A 21,470-nucleotide genomic window follows, 5' to 3' on the forward strand; every position below is an offset into this window, starting at 1 on the left:
TGGGTTAAATCTATACCATTACAAAAGAACATCCCACTTCCAAGGATTTGGTCCAAGAAAATATAAAGATTGATTTACCTACCAGTATGCCATTTCAAAGAAGTAATGTCCCTCAATATCAAAGGTGCAAGCATCTCTCATAACGTGTAATGAAACTACATATGGACACTTCCCCCCGAGGAGTGCATGTTCTCATACATTTTGTTATTTGCATTCATTTTTACACCTAAGACCAATGTATTTGCTTTATTTACTATAATAATTTTCTTGATCTTTCAAACCATTCCCCTTGTTGGGCTAGGCTACAATTTAATTGCAAGATAAATTTCATTTGGGGCAAATAAGTAAGTGGGTGTATATTCTCTGTGTAGGCAGGACTCGTAGTAATAAAACCAGTAAATAGTAAAAATGTTTACCAATGACCCCAAAACATGTTTAGGTTGGTCATAATTGTACTTTGTATTGTATTGTAACATATATGTTGTTTTGTTTCCCCAACATTATTGGTAACATAGATAATATACCAAGATGCATTATTTTCTCCCTTGGGATCCTCAGGATATAATTTACCGTGTTTACATTTTACCAAAATTAATTTTTACCAAACAATTTACATTTTACCAAAAAAAAAGTTTGGTCTTATTCAAAGAATCTACACCAATAGGTGAGCCAGTCATTGAACCATTATTCATGGACAGCTTTTTGTTGGAATAATCATCATTAATCATTTCTGGAAAGATTCCTGGAATAAGACAAATGTCTACCTCTGGATTTTGGTCTCCTTCACACTCTCACCTGGCAAATAAATCCCAATCACATCTCAGATCTCCATTTAAATATTTATTCGTAGTACTGCCGTGTAGGACTAAACCTTCTATACATAATGCTACGAAATTGCTGTATTGTGGTTTAGTCTGTTTGTAGTTCTATAGGAGGCTCAACATTTGTACCATGTTCAGGTAGTCAATGCATGGATATGGACAATCCCATGAAATTAGTAGTTTCCCCTGACAACACGCTATTCTATGAATTTGGGAAGGAATCCAGCCTTCAGGTTTTATTTCCCATATCCCATAATTCTCAAGTGGACTCCATGGTGTGAAATTCATGTAAGACCGTAGGGTCATACTCCTGGGCCTTAAATCAACAGAAGTTAATTTCTCAGAATTGTTGGTTTCCTCTGAAAATGTAAGAATACCCAGCTAATTGTGCATACCGCTAAAGACAAAACACAAGACCGTTAACTGGGTTTTCTTAAACATTTTTGTGAACCTTTTTAAAGAGGAAGACATGGCTCCGGGAAATGTTTCCTTCTAATTTTACTGGAGTGAGCGTAGTCAACAACACCTGGAAGAAACCGTCAAATCTTGGCTGTAGGCCTTTCCTTTGGAACCTCTTAACCCCTGCCCATTCTCCTGGATGGAGGGATTGTGCTTCAGTGTCAGCGCTGGGATCTGGAATAGAGAACTTGGGCATGCAATTTAGTAAGCTGTTTATGCAACTCTAGTACATACATTATCAATGAGCAGTGCATTAACCTCATATCTTGGGGAAAGAATAATCCCGTCATAGGGTCCCTACCACACAGTATCTCAAAAGGAATCAATTTCTCGAGACCCCTTGGGGTATGTCATTGACATTGTATGACAATGGAATAACAGAGCAATACAAGTTTTTTTTTTTTTTTTAAAAAGGAGCCTGCAGCTACAATCATTAAATGTGTTTCCCAATAATCTACAATCAGCACCTCATATTGACAAAGTGAAAAAAGAATTTTGGACAATTTAGTAATTTTATTAAATCAGTAAGAATAGCGTTCAGCCATAATAGGGTTCTGTTCAAAGCTGATGCACATACAGCATACACTTTATAAATGTAGAAGTAGGTTAGGTTGTAAAGTTTGAATCATTTTGAAACATTCCTTCAGCTCATAATGTAAAAACTGGAATATGACTATAATAGACACCAACCGTCCTCATCACTCTCATTCTCCTCCACTTCTCTTTCTTTCTGAAGATTAGTCCGATGGATGTAGTTGAGCAGAAATTTCTTCCTCTCTATTTGCTCTCTTTTTGGGTTTCTTGGCTGATCCAGACGGAAGGTGACATTTTTTAAGGCGCTGTCTATCACCATCAGGATATCGGTGGTTCTTCCCAATGTTTGGATGTGATTTGTATTTGTGTAATTCTCGATGGCAATCACCTGCTCTGCCCCAATGCCTCTAAACTCTTTCTCGATTTCCATGTAATCTCCTCTGGTTTTAAAGGTGAGGACAATGATGGGAAATACACCTGAAGGAGAGGAATGCAGTGAGGTTATGTGAAAGTTCATAGCAGTTCCTAGAAGCCAAAGACGATCTAATTACACATGGCAGGCCTGTGCCTAGGGGTCACTGTGTGTTCAATGATTTCCCATCCTCCCTTATTTCCATCTTTCTTATTGTTACATCCTAGATAGTGGAAATCTGACCCAGCTTTTTCACTCATAAAAGGAGGAAAGGTGAATGTGGATCTCACTTCCTCTCCAGGAATCACGTACAACATGTTCTTCCTTTTTACGGCTGTCTGCGGAATACCCAACCCCGGTGCCTGACTGACAGATAAAGTGACCAATTAGATGCTGGAAATGTCATTTTCAGTTATCAATGGCTACACTATTATCCCATTTTTTGGTCCAGAGCACCAAAATATTTTTTTTAATTTCCTTTTTATCATCTTTACATTCCTTTTTGCTTGTTTTTTTGCTAGAAAAAGAGTTTATATTTTTGAAATTCTTTTTCAGTCATCGAGCAAATCCTAAAGTCTTTTAGTATTGTCAATGTGCCCCCTACTAGAGACATGCCATTAATAAAATGACTAATTAGGGCAATGTAGTGGATTAGGGTAATGGGGTACATGAGGTATTTTTGGGGTACATGAAATTTGACCAACCAATGGCTGAAGAGCCAAACTGGTTTATCCTATCATAGAAACACAAGGTGACAGGCCAGCACGATTCAGGGGCCAAAGCCATATCCCTTCATCAGGGCTTTAAACAATGTATAACACGGAGAAAGGAATGGAATATTCCATGATAAGATATCTCTAAGGCAACCTTTCTCAACCTTTATAACATGGCGGAATCTTGAAAAATGTTACCACTCAGCCCACAGATCTTCTGTCCAGCAGCGTGCAGCATCCTCAGCCTGCCTTTAGCTGTGCAGAGATTTGTCTTGTTTAGCATCCCGTGCACTTACTCTGGGGTTGTACACAGCCAAAGGGGATTTCACAGGATGTGCTGTAGCCAATGAGCAGAGTGGTTCCCGATTCCAATCTTGTCCTGACATTGGCTGATACCCTTATTTTTACCTCTATGGTTCAAGGCTTTGGTTGCTGGATCCTCAGCCTTGCTGCCTGATACTTGCTTAGTTATACTGAGCCTGAGGCCATTTGTGCCTTTTTGGATTCTCAACCTGTGCCTTAAATCTTGATTACACTTGCCTGCAACCTGCCCTGACCTGTGCCTGGACTTTGACTATGATTTTCAGCTACCTGTCCTGTCTTCAGTCTGCTTAGACCTTTCCTCTTCTTGTCATCTTACTCAGTACCTGATCTTGGCTATCCTACACTGAAGCCTTCTGTTCTGCTCACCCCTGATGGGGTGATCCAGGGTGCTGACCTGTTGTTCTCCCTGCAACAAAGTAGTCCTGTGACCACTAGAGTCACCGGCCCATCATCCCTTGTGGGGTGCTCTGATGAAGACCGGGAGACACTGTACCCCAAATAATCCCATGTCACCTTCTGGGGGGTGTAGCGCTAACAAAGGCACTTTCAGGTCTTCAGAAAACCCTAGCTATAATTTTTAGCTCACAGTACATTAATGTGGTGATCACTGAGAAAAATTCCCTTTACATTGGTGGCCACTGGGAAGAATGTCACCCTTACAGATAGACAAAATGATCTCTGGTGAACGGACCTGAGAGGTACAAACTTCCCATTGCTCAGGGAACCCCCAGCAACCCCCAGAAGAGCTGTAGAGGAATAAGTTACCTGTCATTTTAAAGCAGTTCTCCATAAATAACTTAATTTCCTTCATTGTTTCATGTTGTATATGATATCTGGCACTGGATAAGAGTAGAAGAACACCATGGATATCAATTAAAATCCATAAGAAGCACATTAATACATTAAAGCCTCTTCACACTCATCTGTAAACTGTACTCATATGTGTGTGATACTCATGTGCGTGTTGTACCCATGTGTATGCATCACCTATGTGCATGTTGTACCCATGTGTATGCATCACCTATGTGCTTGTTGTACCCATGTGTATGCATCACCTATGTGCTTGTTGTACCCATGTGTATGCATCACCTTTGGGAATATGGTGTTTTTTTTCATTAAAAAAAGTATATAAGACCTACCCTGAAAATAAGACCTAGTGTGTTTTTGGAAGCCCAAAAAAATATAAGACAGTGTCTTATTTTCGGGGAAACACGGTAGCACCCATGTGCATGTTGTACCCATGTGTATGTAGCACCCATGTGCATGTTGTACCCATGTGTTTGCAGCACCCGTGAGCATTATGTACCCATGTGTTGGGGGGAAAAGTATATATTATGCAAGTTTCATATAGCTTGTTTATGGAGGGTTTACTATTTTGATCTGAAAGCAGCTACCAGTACTGGTCACCACAAGTATTGGAGAATATTTGTGGTACAAAAATTGAGCTCTAGGTACAAATTCATGGCTCCCAGAAATACTTTTAAAGTTTTGGGGGCGTTGAGGTAGAAGCATCTGATTCTTGGTTACAAATGTATGGTAATGTTTGTAAAACATCAATTTAAATTTTGAGTTTCAATCAGATATCGGATTAAAATCATCTCTGATTGGAATTATCTTATCAGCACTAATCACCAAATTAGCCCCTACAATAACTCCTTGCAACTAAAGATGCCCCACCCAGACCACAAACCACTCACCTGTACACAAACATGGGTACAATGAAGTCTGTGTAATTTGGTTCAAATTCTGAATCTAATTCCTCTGTCATTTTGAAATTACTTTTCCAGTCAACTTTCTGTCCAATGGGGATGAAGTTTCCTGAAAGTAAGAAGATACGGACTATGAATCACAGCAGAAATATGGATTCTAAAAGTATTGAAATGGACAAATGAAGCATTTACAGCTTTTTTGTATAGGCAGCTTAAGAGTCCCGCCTTTATTGGGCTTAGAAACCAACCATTCACCTTAATCAAAAGGTGAATTTGGGAGACAATTAAAGTTCCTTGGATTTTATGTAGGTGTCTCCTTGTTGTGTTCACAAGACAAGAAAAGTGGGAAAAATCTTCCCAATGGGAGATTAGCTCATGGTGATGACCCGTTGCCTCCAAGCTCCAGAGTTTACAACAATACCAAAGCTCTGCTGACTATTCTGGGTTATTATACACAGCAGTGAGGTCTCCCAAATGGTTCCTCAGGTGTTAGGGGGTGCTCCTTGTTGTTTTACATTTATCTGATTGAGAATGGGGGCATCTAATCGGGCATTCTTGATCAATGCTCCATATAGACACTCGATTTTCAACCTTTATTTATGGAGATCAGAATTTATGTACACCAGTCCTGCAGTAATATCGGATCATAAAACGTCCAAACGGTAAGGGAGCTATTGATGTTTTTAATATTAGAGATACCATTTGTGAAATGCGTCAAATACAAATTGAAAGACTGTATTTTCTTTTATCATGTCTCATCATCATTTTAAATGAGTTTGAAGATTGCTGGCTGTCCCTGAATTTGTTTGATGGTTCTGTTAGTCTGTAATTGGGATGTTAGCAGATGGGAATGATTGTTTGAGCTGAGCCAATTTATTGAGGAATAGGAGATTGGGATGTATGTACATCCAAAGATTTATTTGTTGCAATTTTACTCAAAACAATCACAAGATCATGATGAACGACATTAATTCAGCCTCTTGATTGGGTGTATGAAGGCTTAAGCCCTGGATTAGAGAATAAATTTTGGCCACCAATGTTTTTGCTCCTGAAGCCCTCGAGGCTCTCTGAATGTGACTTACCAAGCTGGGCATAGACTTCGGCTTTTTCAAAATCATCCATTGTGCTGAAGCCCCTGTTGTCCACCATGGTGATCACATCGGTAAGCGGATAGGCATTTCTTATCATGGTCCTTCTGTCGTCTGTTTCTATGACCTCTGCATATTCCTGGAAGTTCTCTCCATCTTGCAGGACGTATTTACAGGAGTTGATGAAGGAAGATTTGCCATGACCCAAGTAACCAAACAGTTGCAGGAGTACTCGATTATAGCCCTGACTGCCCAGATCTCCATCCTCCAGACGGAAATTCCTAATGTTGTCCCTTAGCTGCTTGATGACAATGTTTTGCATTTTTGTCTTTCTTTTGTTCCTTGTCTTTTTCTGTTTTCTGATTGCAGGAGTAACGGAATTCCAAAACTTTCAGTTTCTATTAACAATAAAGGGAGTTGGCAGGAAAAGGGCAATAAATGTTTGAAGAGGCAATAAACAATTTCATACAGCAAGGTTTTATTGTACAGAGTAAGATAAAACAGGTTTACAAGGTTATAATTTATATAAGTCATTCAAACATTTGTAACCCCTGAAACAACAGAATGTTCCAATGCTGTGTGTAACATACACTAATATTGGGGTCAATATTTCAGGGTAGCTCTCATTACAAATCTGTCATTTTATGTAATTTGAAGGGTTCATTAGTAAATTGCATAATTACATGATTTATTGATAAGATTGACCATGGTGGGGTCCTGTGGGATTTAAAGATTGGAATGTCTTCACACACATATACTTGTTATGGTCAAAGTACAGATAACATCCGTTAGCAGGATCTGATATTGTCTATGTTGAGCTGATAGTATATTAAACCTCCCATCACTGTCCTAATAAGATACGATCCCACCTATGGAATTCTTGCATTTTAGTACCAAAATAGTAAGATCACCTGTGGGTATGACCCCTTTATCAACAAAACCACTGAAAATACATTGTTACATAGTAAGCCAGGTTGAAAAAAGACATAAATTCATTAAGCTCAACCGCTATAGAAATAAACATATCCCAGATATAAATCCCTATGAACATCTGATCCAGAGGAAGGCAAAACAAAAACCCCGGGTACAATTTGCTCCAACAGGGGAAACATTTTTACCTGATTCCATGAGACAATCGGATGTTCCCTGGATCGGCAGTCTCTGTTATCTTTACTTTAAATCCTTAATCCCCAGTTATATTCTGTGCTTCTAGAAATCATCCAGAGATCTAGATATCTTAAAGCAATCTATAGTAGTTGCTGAAACTACTTCCTGAGGGAGCCGATTCCACATTTTCACAGACCTTACAGTTAAGAATCCCTTCCTTATCTGTAGCTTAAACTTCTTTTCCTCCAGACGCAAAGAGCGCCCTCTTGTGCTTTGTAATGATCTTATGGTGAATAATGGGGAAGAGAGTTCTCTATATGGACCATTTATATATTTATACAGGGTGATCATATCCCCCCTTATACGTCTCTTCTCAAGGGAGAATAGATTCAGTTCAGCTAATCTCTCCTCATAGCGGAGCTCCTCCATTCCTTTTATTAGTTTAGTTGCCCTTCTCTGCACTCTCTCCAATTCTACAATGTCTTTTTTGTGAACTGGGGCCCAAACCTGGACTGCATATCCCAGATGTGGTGTGACCAATGCTTTGTACAGGGGCACCCCTCCGGCTCTTCCAGATTTATTAGTATCTCGCTGGCCAGTCAGTAAACAGCATGTTTATCAGCCTTGGCTATTTAGCTAGCTCAGAGTCCCTATCTCTGCAAAGCGGCTCCTATACCTGTTGGTTAATTCAGTGTTTCCCCTGTCCAGCTCCTGTGTTAACCCCTTGTGGCCCACTGTCTTGTTTGCCAGTCCATGTCCTTGTGTTCTTCCAGTGTTCCTTCCTGTTAGTGAATATTCCTGTGTCACCCGTGTCTCCATATGCTTCCAGTGTCTCCTGTGTTCCTTGTGTCTGCTGTGGCCCCCGTGTTTATTTCCTGTATCCACGGTATTTGACATCTGAATTGTGATTTGACTTCCCTTGCTTGCTGCTTGCCTAGACCCCGGCCTTCCCTGACCATTCTTCAACTTTGTGATTTGGTACTGTGTTTCACCCTGAGTACCCTGGTGTGCCCAAGGACCGCAATCTGGCAGTAACCAGCAGTGCAACATCCTCACCACTAGAGGCTCTGGAGAAGACTTTGTTGTCACTTAGACTCTGTGCCTTGAGGCTTCTCAGGGCTCACACCACTTCTGTGAGAGTGGTACCGCCTAGAGGCTCCGACTCACCAAGCTTGACACAAAACGTGAAAAAATTTCATTATAAAGAGTTGCACCATTTATGACACTGGTACACACCACAGAGGGTCTGGAAAATCCTATAAAATAGGTTCAGGAAGAGCATTGGGGAGGCACAAATGGAGAGGAGAGTTTTGACCCATGGAGAGGACACTTTTATTATTTGTATTCATTATTATTTGTCATATATATTATATATGTATTCGTATTATGTAACTTTTTTCTGCACCTTGACTCTGCACTATATTATCTTTTTATACCCAATTGTTGAGTGTTTACTCCTTTATTATTATTAGATTATTATTCATAATATATTGCATATTATCTGCATTAATATTCATAGTTATATAGAAACACACACACAGACATACACTGACACATTAAACACATGTAGATAGAATAGTGCCACTTAGAACTTACCTCCCAATGTTTGATGATGACAAAATGGGACAATGGGTGTGGTCAAGTGGGAGGGTCTTATAATGGGTGTGGCTAAAGTCTGGTAGACACCACCATTGACTAAAGTGGAATCCCAGAGTCTATCCAGGGTACTACAATAACACGTAACAACATAATATACACTAAATAGAAAACATTGTATCTTTGGGGTAAACCGGTATTGTTCTATTGGTGGTTCTGTTAGAATAAATTGGACCAACAGCGTTCATCTGATAATTGTAAGTCACAATTCTATATTAGCCAACAAAATTATCTTTTTAAGGATGGAAACCTAAAGAAAAGATCACTAAAGCAGAATAATTTATTATTTTCCTTTACCTTTATTGTACAAATGCAAAAAATATAACATTACCCCAAATCTGCATATCACACACCTAAAATAGAAAACAATATTTCAGGTAAAATCTCACATTTTTGAAGGCTAAAGTCTTTTCTTTTAACCAGGAAGTTGAAACAGCATAAGTCTTGCCAATATTAAAATCAGACCCTTCATTAGACTGGTTGGCCTTCCTGGTCCCAGGTAATTGACCCTGTGTGCCCCTCCTGTACATTAAACGTTTTCAGAAACCTGCTTTCTTAAAAAGTGTGTGTGGGGGGGTAGAAATCGTGTAGCCCGCTCCATTGTTGTGGGGGTCTGTGGGTGGGGAGCTTTTTTCAAATTCTCCCAGATATCTGTGGGCAGGGGTAGACATTATCCATTTCCATTAAAGGGTAAAACAACCAAAGAAACACCAAACCCCATGGTGGATGGATGGATGGATGGATGGATGGGTGGATGGATGAGTGGGTGGGTGGATGGAAGGATGGATGGATAGGTGGATGGATGGAAGGATGGATGGAAGAATGGATGGGTGGATGGATAGATGGATAGATGGATGGATGGATAGCTGGATGGAAGGATGGATGGATGGATAGATGGATGGATGGATGGATGCAAGGATGGATGGAAGAATGGATGGATGGATGGATAGATGGATGGATCATCCATTGTGGACTCCTATACAGAAGCAGACAGAAGAAGTGAAGACTTCAGAGTTCTGTATTGTCCATTAAGGAGTAACACTCTCTAATCTATTCACACCATCTAGTGGCAGCCTGCAGAATTACATCTAAGTGAAAACCAATTACTTATGCATAGCGGTCATTTTACATACTCCATACTGTCTCAGCTAAAACGAGACAACTGAGAGCTATGAGTTTTTGCATTTTTGCTTTTGTCAGTGCAGTGGCAGGCGAAGGTATCCCCTCCTGGTACCTTTCCACATTTTTCAGCGTCCATGTGTCACAGATTCCTGCAAGTCCCGGTCACCCGTGCCTGCTTCTTGCTCACCTTCCTTGCAGCCCCCTGCTGCCAGCACCACCTCTGCCTCTGGATCCAACACTCTGCATACTCCCCAGTCCAGGAAGTCAGCTGCTCCCTTGCCTCAGAGAACCAGACTATTCTGCAGAGGCGCTCCCCTTGCTGGCCAACATCTAAATAACACCTGAGACCATCCCAGTAACAGCACTCCCTCTGCTGGTGGGATTGATGTCTGTGGCTCACTTAATTAACGCCCATCTCCCCTTCTTAAGGAAGTGACCTGAACAAAGAGTTCCTTTGGCTTTGTTTCCAGGTTACTGTTGTTTATTGTTCCTGATTCTCTGTGTACCGACCCCGGCTCGTTCCTGACTACTCCTGCTTGCTGCCTGTCCTGACCTCTGACCTGTTTCCTGACCATCCTTGTTCACTGCCAGTGCTGACCTTCTGGCTTATCTGACTACCCTCCTGGATTTCCCTTTTGTACTACGCTTCAGTCCCTGCTTGTTGGCAGTCACCTGCCTTGGCAGGCACGGGGGCCTCAACCTGGCAGTAGCTTGCCGCACAACAACCTCACCTCTGGAGAAGACCAAGCTACTGCTTAGACCCTGCACCCCGTGCACAGGGTGGGTGACACAGGTTTACATGAATCATGAATATTCAGCGGCTTCACAATGAAGATCCCTTTCACTTTTTTCGGCATTTTATTACATTGCATAATGCAGCTACAATCATTTGATGTGTTTCCCATTAATCTACATTCAGCACCCCATAATGACAATTTAGTAATTTTAATAAATCAGTAAGAATAGCGTTTAGCCATAATGGGGTTCTGTTCGATGCTGATGCACATACAGCATACACTTTATAAATGCAGAAGTATGTTAGGTTGTAAAGTTTGAATCATTTTTAAACATTCCTTCAGCTCATAATTTTAATAACTGGAATATCACAATAATACACACCGACTGTTCCCATCACTCCTTTTCTCTTTTTCTTCTTCTCCCTTCCTCTCTCGGACTTCTAGCAATTTTGAGTGTTTCTCTACTATGGCTGTCTGTAGAATGCCCACCCCTGGTGTCTGATTGACGGACAAAGTGACCAATCTAATGCTACAGTAAAAATGCATTTTTGATCCTTGGAACCAAGTTATTTTTAGATATTGAATTTTTAATTTTCCTATACTTTATTTTTTTACTTATTTTTGTTACCGTTTAAATGACCCATTCATCCAATAAAAATTAGGGGAATAGGTGATGTCCCTACAGCAAAAAGCCAACATACCCGCCCAAAGTGAAAAAGCCGAGCCGTTCATGCACAGAGCCAGCTTTGGTTGCAAGAGAAACTCGTCAATTCTGGTTTCCATTGTGTGTGCCGGGGTTAACAAACTCCCCAATGCTGGATGACCTCATGTAGATGACCCATGCTCTACAGCGGTCGCCAACTGGTGGTCTGCGAGAAAATTTTGGGGGTCTGGCAGGTGCACCCTGAGTGGGGTCAGGAGACGGATTGGCCAGAGGCATGGACCACGTCCCCCATACAGTTCCCTGGCTGTGTCCCTGAACATAACCTGCCCACTCTCCCATTGCAGACTTCGATCAGCGATGGTAGAGTTGGCGGGGTTATGGCATAATGACGTCACTCTGGGAGAGGTTTCTCCCCTTTAAAGTGACACCCGCCTAAACACACATGCGCATTCAGGAGCCGGTGATTTTAGTGGTCCCCGGAACTGGAAAGGTTGGCTACCACTGCTCTAGAAGGCACATAAGAGTTTTAAATACTCTCCATTCTGCCCCAAATCTGATTATTTAATGTAAATCAGTGGGAATGCTCCCAAAAACTAGCAGACATTGGGAGCACTCCCTGCTGTTTACAATAACAGCAAAGCCATATTGTGATTGTAAATGGCAAGTCACCATTTGTTAGGGAATCTCTCTGCTATATTACTAACCTAAACAGCACCAGGCAAAACTAACATTAATATATATATATATATCAATTTATCTCAAATATCAATGAGAATTGCATGGCAACCGTAATGCTCCCTATTGGGAGATTTTCAATTGTCGATGGTCATCTTGGATTTAATTCTAGCTTGTGTATAGATGAGCCATGATAAGATTTGGCAATCCCCCATGCTGAATCGCTGAAAGATCGACCGCTAATGCTCTGTATTGTTTATTTCGAAGACATTGCCATGGGTCCTGCTTGTCCATCCACAGAACAGTACTCATCGGTCTGATTATTTCTATGAAATCATGAAAGATTATTTTGAATGGCATTTTCTAGACATGAGTATGGAACATAAAGCCATGGAGTGAGAATCTATCCCTATTTAATGTACAGCGCTACGTAATATGTTGGCAGCTAATTTTTCTGTTATCCCTGACTGCCCAGATCTCCGTCCTCCAGCCCGAAATCCCTGACGTTGTCCTGTAGCTGTGATGTCCATTTTGTGCTCTTATTTACTACTTTCTCTCGTGGTCGTTTTCACTTTCTTGCGATAACACTGCTGTTACATCCTTCAGTACTTTTAGTTTAAAAGTTGGTGGGAAAAAGGTTATTTTACCACAGTCAAACAATTTAAACCGTAAAGTTTGAATACACAAAGCAAGCAAAAGTTTTCTGCAACTTTTGTATTGTGCAAACTTCCAGGTAGCAGCCTATATTTTACATATAATGATTTCTTCAATGTTTTATTGGTTGTAACCCCCGAAAGACCAGAATACTCTGAGGCATTGGCTCCTTCCAGGCAAAATTGGCCATGCATCATAAGGGGTTTCCTGGAGGGTGAAAAATTGAAGCCAGATCACCCAATGTTGCGCCTACTCAATGTGAGATCAGATGATGTGATCAGAAGTCAAAAGAAGGAGGAAGCCAGGGCGGAGTGGCACCCAATGGAATCAGATTGCTGAAGAATTAATTGCATTTTAAAAGTAAACATATAAAAACTTTTACATTTATGAAAGTTCCACTGTAATGCAGAAAGGGACAAGCAATGACCCTTTTGCAATAATTTATTTTATCTGTCTGATCCTTCCACAGAACTGGTAAAATTTCTGACCTTTGCATATGCAGCCCAGCATTGCTTTCCAGGATACCAAACAATCCTGGCTTCCCCTGCACGTGCTGGGAATCAATGAACTCCCACACACATGCAGGGGAGTTACATTATCCCAGCCCGACCAATCAAGATGGACGAAGACCTTATTTAGAAAGAATAAAGGAAGAAGTTTGAGGCTGATTCCATGGAATGGGGACAGGTGAGTATAGCCGGGTTTAGTTTCGCTTTAATAATATAAAGCACATGTTCGGACTAGAGGTTTTTGCAAGGGGTGTTAAGACAGGCCTAAGCTCAAAAAACAAAAAAGTCACCAGGAGATAGAGCTAATTGGCAAACAATAAATCCCTGGTTCCTGGTGGCTTTTTGTTTTACTATAGCGTGCATGTGCTGTATAGTGTAGGGCTCGGCTCTCTGTGTGGTGGCACTGGTCCTGTCATTGATCCACCATAACCTACAAATTTATTCTGCATACTTGATGAATACGGCAAAAGCTCACCACCCACCGACAAATTTGGTTCTGGTTTATATATTCCTATTGCACAAAAAGAAAAAGAATTAAAAAAGTAAACTCTGGCTTCTGCAGCTACTTGAAAAGCCAATCAGTGGCAGCTTGTTACCACTTTCATGTCACAGTGTTTGACTGTAGGTGCCAAGGGGTGGGAAAATACTCTGAACATGACCTCTTACCTCTGACCTGACCTTTTACTTGCACCCTATTTATTGCAAACAATTGTCAATATTACCAAAAATCTGCATTGTATCTCTTGTCTACACGCACGCCTGATAATGGTTGCATGGCATCTCCCAGGGCAATTATCTTTGCTGACAACAGAGGAATGCAATTTGCAGACAGGAACATGAAGTGGCTGAACAAGAACCTCAATGGCAGTAGTACCAAGAAATATTTTATTCTAAAAAATATCACAAACATCTAAAAACATTAACAGTAGTAGGTAATATTTGTATTAGGTTTAAGTTGATTGGGTTTGTATTTTCTTTAAGGAAAAGATCTAAGGGTTAGAGAAGCTCTTTCTCTTCAATCTGCTCTTGTGCCATAAAACATCAACTGTCACATGATGTCTACAAATTCAGCATTTATCACAGAGCAACAGAAAAATGAAAAAAAATCCAAAACAAAGATCCATCCATGGTGTTATTAACCATTCAGGAACCATACAGGTGATACTAGATGATGGCCTATAAGGTGTCACCATGGTGGAATATTCAGAGGTAGTGAGAAAATGAAGCCAAGCCACCATGTGGAACATCTCTGATATAGCTTTGTTAATGTGTTTGAGGTTCTTTGTCTCCATTGTTTTATTTATTTCCAATAAACCCAACTTTTGGTGTTGGGCCTGTAGCTATCCACCAATATCTAGGTACATCTACGTTTGTAGAACAATGTAGTTTATGGTATTAAAGAGCATGGACAAGGGATCCAAGGATGGGGTGCCCATAGTAAGATTAAACTAGACCGATCATCAAAATCTAAACAGTCTTTCCCTTTCACATAATTCACAAAATGTTTTTGGAACTTTTTCAGCTTTTGCCCTCCCCCTGTTTCTGATAGTCTGAAGGGGAATCCCAGAGCCTTCTGATGTACTTATGTGACATGTCCCAGGAGGGTGCAGGCTGCTTTTTCTATGGTGGCTATGGTGGAAGTTAGAGGGCATTTCATGTGTCTTAGTACCAATAGAGGAGACATGAGCCAGACTAGTTATCCTTGTTGCTCCAGCAAGAGTGGAAACACAACAAAGAAATAAATTGAGTTGTAAAGGGACTAGAAGAGGTTTGTAAAGTTCAGATAGTACATGGGACCGTTCCATATCGGGACATAATATTTCAGGGATAAGGAAGCGCCCCCTCTCATTTTAGAAAATGAAGAAGTCTGCAATAATTGCCATTGATTCACTGGAAAAGCCCCTGTTCACTGTTATGTGCCAGAATTTCCCATCAGATCTCCAATAATTGAAATACGATCAAATATTCAAGGTATCAGCTAACAGTATAGTGGAGCTATATTTGCATTGGGGTGGGTAGGTGTTTTCCATAGTGTCATTCATGGCACACATTAACTTTTCCCTTGCCGGGCAGCGATGAGGGGTCCAGTAACCTGGAGTCCACCATCTTCATTGATGAGTCTTCCTGGTCCATTACGATCTTCTTTGGCCCCTGATAATTCAACTCCAGCGAAGGAGTTAGATGTCTCTGGCATCTAAGTTTATTCTTGTCAGCCCTATGAATAGATCCGGGCTGTACACTGTATGGCACATGGCCCATTCAGTGCAAGCAAATGTTTCCAACTATGAGCCCATTGGGTTCCTTAGCATCTAACTCATATCTTATTGCCTACTAATGTAAACATTTGCTGTGAGCTGGGGGTTGGGATACACAGCAGGCAAAGTTCCTAATGGCTTTGTGCTGTGCAAGATCAAGATAATAGGAATGTTGCTCCCTGGGTATCAACAATTGGCTTGCAGCATTGTTAAGGGACACAGTACTCAGCATTTTCATTGTTTGGTGGATGTCAAGGGCGGCTATCCTCACCAATGGGAACCATGCCCACTGTGCACCTTAATAGCTAAATTCTGAATGTGGTCTTTGCAGAACCAAGATGAATGTCACATTTTGGGGTTTATTTTGCTTTCAAGATGAACAGGAACATTACTCCAGATCATTAATTTGAGATTGTGAGAGTGAGAGCCTGTAATCAGCACAGATTCACATTTCAAGGTTCTTTCAGCCCAGAGATCCAGGTCCGTCATTGTTAATGTCAAGTTACGGAGAAAAGTCTCCCTCGCAGCACCAGGTAATATATTTCTGGTAGCCATTGACTTCTTTAGAACTAGTATTACTCCCGTACAGTGACCAACAGATACAAATCATTCACATAAATCTTTTTTATTTGTCACAATATATATTTTTATATATTGTTTATTTTATATTAAATCTCAATTTTTTCATCTGGATTTGATAATTCATATAAATATATACTTATTCAATACAGGCATCAGGAACTTCAGCCACTGAGAGACCATTACAATGTAAACATGACCGGCACTTAAAAAATATTCCTTAAAAAAAAATTAAAAATGTAATTTAGTCAAAAATACTTTCTTCTCGAAAATACCCCAAATTTTTTGTTTTCACATAAAAGTTAAAAAATAAGATAAAAAAGATCTCTCCCAGAAGAGGACTTTTATCTGTGTGCAGTGATGGTGTCTCTGTTGCGCAGGAGGCTGGCCTGCTTCTCCATAAGTTTGCTGAACAGTCCGTCTCTGTTCTTCAGCAGCTGCTCATGTTTGCCGCACTCCACCACCCGGCCCTGATCAATGACGGCCACCGCGTCTGCGTTCTGGATGGTGGACAGGCGGTGAGCAATGATGAGGACTGTTCGCCCTTCCATCAGCCTATCCAGAGCTTCCTGAACCAGGAATTCATTTTCTGCATCCAGTGCACTGCAAACCAAACAAAAAACATTAAATATATGTACAGAAATATAGAATATATTATGTGTAAAATACCAAAATACAGAAACTATGACGAGCAGATCTCATCGCTGATCAGGTGATTTTAGTGATCTCAATTAAAGCTCCCATTATCTTATTTATATAAATTCTGGGGGGTGTCTGTTACCTAGTTTGATTTTTGTCCCATAAAGTTTTACCAGGTGTCACTGCAAGTATACCGAACATGTACCCAGTGCAGTGACCTTGGGTGCTCCAGTGATCCCAGGCCACAGTCACCCCATCCTTCAGTGACCCTTTGTTCCAATAAATTCATGCTCCAATGACCTCATGTGCTTCAGTGTCCCCATGCTACATTCATCCCATCCTTCAGTGACACTTTGTGCTCCAATGGGCTCATGCTCCAATGACCTCATTTGATCCAGTCACCCTCTGTCCTTGATCTTCCCAATATGCTCCAGTAAATTCATGACCCAATAACCTCTGTGCTTCTGAGACCCAGAAATATTCAGGAACTGCTCAGTGAAAGTTTCAGATACTGGAACACAGCACGTTAGTCCTCCCATGACCGACCCTCCCATCAATACCCAGGATCCAAATAAAAACCTAGCATTGACATCACAGATTATGGGATGAAAGTTCTTACTTCTTGTGATGCCATTGTCTTAGTTGGAGACTTCCCCCTTTAGCTTTTGACCACTTTATCAGTCCATTGGAATTATGGGTCAGTTGGTTCACCTGAACTTTTATTTGGTGAAGAACAGATGGAACCCCCCACCCCCTTCCAAATTGATGATAATGGAAGGTTAGAAACGAGCCGAGACACGATCTCCGTCTGTTGCCATTAGTAAACCTTTGATGACATCTGAGGGGTGAGGACACAAAACTGCAATAGGATTATTACCTTGTTGCTTCATCCAGGAGGAGAATTTTGGGATCCTACAAATAAGAAGAAATATTAGTGACAGCACAAAGCAGGGGGTAATAATAACATCCGGACATTTATCCATGGAAGAACTCACAGCACTGTCTTTCCTATAAGGAGGATGGTAATAAAACAATTACCCACCAAGGGATGGCCGTTGCCAAGAAGGGAGGATTGAAGACACACAGTCTGCAATTATCTATGGCAATCTTTAAAGGGAACCTGTCACTGTGCCTGTTTAGGCCTAAATAGGTTCAGAAGATCATTTAATCTTCTTTACCTTCCCTGCAATTCCCCCCACCCTGTCTGCCCACTAAGGCTCCAAGTTCAATAAAAGGTCTTACACAATTCTAAAGGACCTTCTCAATTGCACAATGTGAACTGCATCATGGGACAGAAAATGGTCATATTCCTTTTACTAGCAGAACCTGTTATTTCACCTCTAAATTGCAATAGATTACTTTAGGATTTTTCTCTGAAGGTGTTCACTGGTAAGCAGATATAGGAACCCGCCATGATAGTCACCTAATTGTAACACCGGCAAAGGTCTCAAACTTTGTCCCTTTTCACCATTGAAATGGCAGGACAAGATTTGAAGAAGGATTGAGCCAACTTAAGCTGGACCATTATCACAACTTAAATCAGACTATGCATGGAAATACAGGGTCCATTGTTGTGGCTGCCCCTACTTCCTACTGAAACAAAACTGCAATAAAAAAAAGAAAGGAAAAGAAGGAAACATAATGGGATCTCTAAACTGTTAAACAATAGCGCCCCTTCTGGAAGCTACTTACATTGTAGGATATTCAACTTACCTTCAGAAGTGCCCGGGCAATGGCTATTCTTTGTTTCTGACCACCTATAGGTTGAAAGAAATGTAGAAGTTCAGGGAAATGTAGTATCAACAAGAATATGTAGAAATAAAAGAAGGGTCCAATTTATTTTTCATATGAAATGCTTAAAATCGTTGTCAGCAGCCAGTGATAGAAAATCTCCCAAAATGAGAGACATCTCCTCCTAATTACCACCAAGATAGGTGTCCACGTTGGAAGATTTGTCTTCTCTCCTGGTAACATTTTAGATTTTCCAACATTATATGCACTAAATACCCCTGTAACATTAAGTCCTTATCTCAGCACAGTACAGGGGTTACATTAGGGGTTTGTTTGGGATATGTAACTAAACAATTCTCCTGTATACAGTATGTGATAGTCCTTATATATCCAAGAGGGAATACAATGCTTGAAACAATTTAAAGTAAGTCTCTTAAACCCGACGCGGTTTGCCTAACTGGCTTCCTCAGGGGAACTTGAGACAGGTATCTGGCATCAATATATAAACAAAGTATTTTATTGATATATACATCAAAAAGTCAAGATACAGCACAAAATTATATAGCAGCTGTGTATAACATAATATATATATATATATATATATATATATATATATATATATATATATATATATATATATATATATATATATCATAATATAACTCGGTATATAGTGTGCCTGTCCAGGTAAGTTTCAGATAATTGGGTGTGAGAGGTGATAGGAAAGCAAACAAATGTTGAATATGGTTGCAAATGGTAAGGTCAGAGATATTTAGTAAAGTAAACCTTTCAAAAGTTAGGGAATATTCCAAAAAGTGAAAATAATGATGTATATAGATTGTCAATATATTTTGCCAAAAAAACCCCTCTGTCTGCCTTCTATCCTTACAGATATAGAAGTAGTAAGCGAGGCACAACAAGATTCCAGTAACAATACACACAGCACTTATATGTAGACGTTTGCTTTTCCTGGAGTTCATGAACTTGTGAAGGAAGAAGATCTAGGTCTACCTGACAGCAGCACGCCTTTCTCTCCAACCATTGTATCAAATCCTTTTGGGAAGTTCTCTACAAAGCCCAGAGCATTGGCGATGTCAGCAACACGCCGGATCTCCTCCTGGGTGACAGAGGACGGGTCTTCTGCCCCATACGCAATGTTCTCCGCGATGGAACAAGAAAAGAGGACCGGTTCCTGCAACAAGATCATCAACAAATGCTTAAAGTGCCCAAAACATCAAAGGACCCTGATGGATATAATGCAGGAATTACATTTTATGTACTGATTGGTTTACAGTTGTTTAAAGCAGAAACCATAATTTGGAAACAAAAGGATATAGGAACAATATTCTGTGCAGTGTGTGTCCTAGTTATGGCCACTAGTTGCCTATTTTTTGCATTGTAGGAAAACATTTTCAGTTTCTTGTCCTGCCCACCCTCATCAGTCTTTGTCTTCTGGAAATAGAAGCATTAAGTCTCACCTGGCTGACTGTGCCAATCTTGGAGCGTAACCAGAGCGGATTCAAGCTACGCACATCTTGACCGTCAACATGGACGGACCCTAGAAAACAGGCAATAGACAGATTTGTCAGATGAAGGGTCATACAGGGCACCACAAGTTGAAAACTAAATCTAAAGCATGGCTAAGGTTAGACCTGTTCTCTATATGACCTGTGCTTGTGACCATTAGGAATACCAAAAAATTGGAATCATGTGATCAGCTCCTGTATATCTCATGCCATACCATACACAAATAACCAGTAGTACATAACAACAATACTCCTATGGTGGAGAAAATTCTAAAAGTCCCGGTCTAAATCACTGTTGGTTGGGAAACACTGCCATATCATATTTATTTTGCATAGAAGCAATCTGTCTAGGGGTAGAAAAGGAATAAAGTCCCCTGCAAAAAATTATGGCTGGCTGTAAGTACCATAGAAAGATCCATGCTCTATCCTAGTGACCATGATCTAGGTGACAAGTGAAGGGAAACCCACAACCGACGTCCCCAGAACAAGAACGGAATGGAAATCTCACAAAATTGCCTCTCAATGCCGTGCTGGGGGGGAATTAAAGTAAAGGGAACTCTCCCCAAGACTCCATAGACAGCACCTACCACCAAATTTGCTTTGTTCATAGGCAAAAAATTATTTTTTAATGTTTCCCAAAAATTGTGCTTTACCATTTTCAGCTGGCAGTCAATGGAGAAGAAAGCTACAAGTCTATGTATAAAATACTGCCATGAGATCATGCAACCATAAAAATATTTCAGAGTAATGTTGCAATATGCAGAAACAGTAAAACATTGTGCAGTGGCTCTATAAAAATATAACAAGAATTTGGAACAAACAAACAATTCCCTGTTGTGGGGAAATAGACAACGTAAGGCATTCCAATAACACCAAGCTGCTGAGAGCTGGCTAATGGTTGGGGTTTCAAAGACTTGGACTATGGAAGGGTGAGAGATGACATGTTTGTTACCCCCAGCATCTACCTACACTAAGGTAGGTGGTTGTGTTACAGAAAGGTTGTCCATGCTTCCTAACCCTCGCTAGCACAGTATGCAAGCACTTCCAGGTAGACCTTAACAGAGGACAATTGATAAAAAGGTGTGCAAGCTTCCAGGACCTCCTTAGAATTCCCTGGAAAGCCTAGTCTACAGGAATCCCATTTACCACTTACCTGAATTAGGATCATACAGTCTCAGCAGCAATGAAACCAAAGTGGATTTGCCAGAACCACTTGGACCCACCACGGCCATAACTGAGCCCGAAGGAATGACAAGGTCAAGATTCTGGAAGATTGGAGCCTCAGGACGGCTTGGGTACATGAAGGCAACACTGCGAAACTCCAGGGCACCTCTGAACTTCTCCGGTGTAATTATCTCACCCTCTAGAAGGACATAGGACATTGTATCATTTATATTAGTCTCTGTGCAGAAGAACTGACACTCTAATGTCCCCCCACAGTCACACACTAATATTATACATTTATATAGCTCTGACATATACCACAGTGCTGTACAGAGATCACTGAGCCCCTCCCATCAGTCTCTGTACAGAGGAGCTGACACTCTAATGTCCCC

At 40.7% G+C, this 21,470-nt stretch overlaps 2 protein-coding genes across 3 annotated transcripts in view; both read right to left on the reverse strand.

Annotated features, from left to right (window-relative positions):
• Positions 1–1,773: 1,773 nt before the first annotated feature.
• On the reverse strand, positions 1,774–10,289 carry LOC140334816 (uncharacterized). Of its 2 annotated transcripts, XM_072417062.1 has the most exons (5): positions 10,133–10,289; positions 6,055–6,458; positions 4,961–5,081; positions 4,029–4,102; positions 1,774–2,291 (listed from the first exon to the last, which is right to left on the reverse strand). In XM_072417062.1, exons 2-5 carry the CDS (start codon positions 6,380–6,382, stop codon positions 1,954–1,956), a joined length of 861 nt encoding a protein of 286 aa, XP_072273163.1. In that variant the 5' UTR covers positions 6,383–6,458; positions 10,133–10,289; the 3' UTR covers positions 1,774–1,953. The 2 variants fall into 2 exon arrangements, with proteins under 2 accessions (XP_072273163.1, XP_072273164.1); XM_072417063.1 differs by lacking the exon at positions 10,133–10,289 and having other exon boundaries at positions 6,055–6,957.
• Positions 10,290–16,048: 5,759 nt separating this feature from the next.
• ABCB10 (ATP binding cassette subfamily B member 10) overlaps positions 16,049–21,470 on the reverse strand; it is a 17,294-nt gene continuing 11,872 nt past the window's right edge. Inside the window, 6 exon segments of the mRNA XM_072417064.1 lie at positions 16,049–16,621; positions 17,535–17,569; positions 18,371–18,414; positions 19,400–19,580; positions 19,867–19,946; positions 21,068–21,277. Of these exon segments, the coding sequence (XP_072273165.1) occupies positions 16,363–16,621; positions 17,535–17,569; positions 18,371–18,414; positions 19,400–19,580; positions 19,867–19,946; positions 21,068–21,277 (809 nt within the window). The 3' untranslated portion in view covers positions 16,049–16,362.

Source organism: Pyxicephalus adspersus, chromosome 7 (genome assembly GCF_032062135.1).
Source record: "Pyxicephalus adspersus chromosome 7, UCB_Pads_2.0, whole genome shotgun sequence".
NCBI classification, from domain to species: Eukaryota; Metazoa; Chordata; class Amphibia; order Anura; family Pyxicephalidae; genus Pyxicephalus; species Pyxicephalus adspersus.

Coding starts and splice junctions, on each gene's coding strand:
- LOC140334816 (XM_072417062.1), bottom strand. CDS start 6,382: ATGCAAAACATTGTCATCAAGCAGCTAAGGGACAACATTAGGAATTTC. Junction 4,103..4,960: donor GTACCCATGTTTGTGTACAG/GTGAGTGGTTTG, acceptor ACTCTTATCCAG/TGCCAGATATCATATACAAC. Junction 2,292..4,028: donor GAACTGCTTTAAAATGACAG/GTAACTTATTCC, acceptor CCTCTCCTTCAG/GTGTATTTCCCATCATTGTC.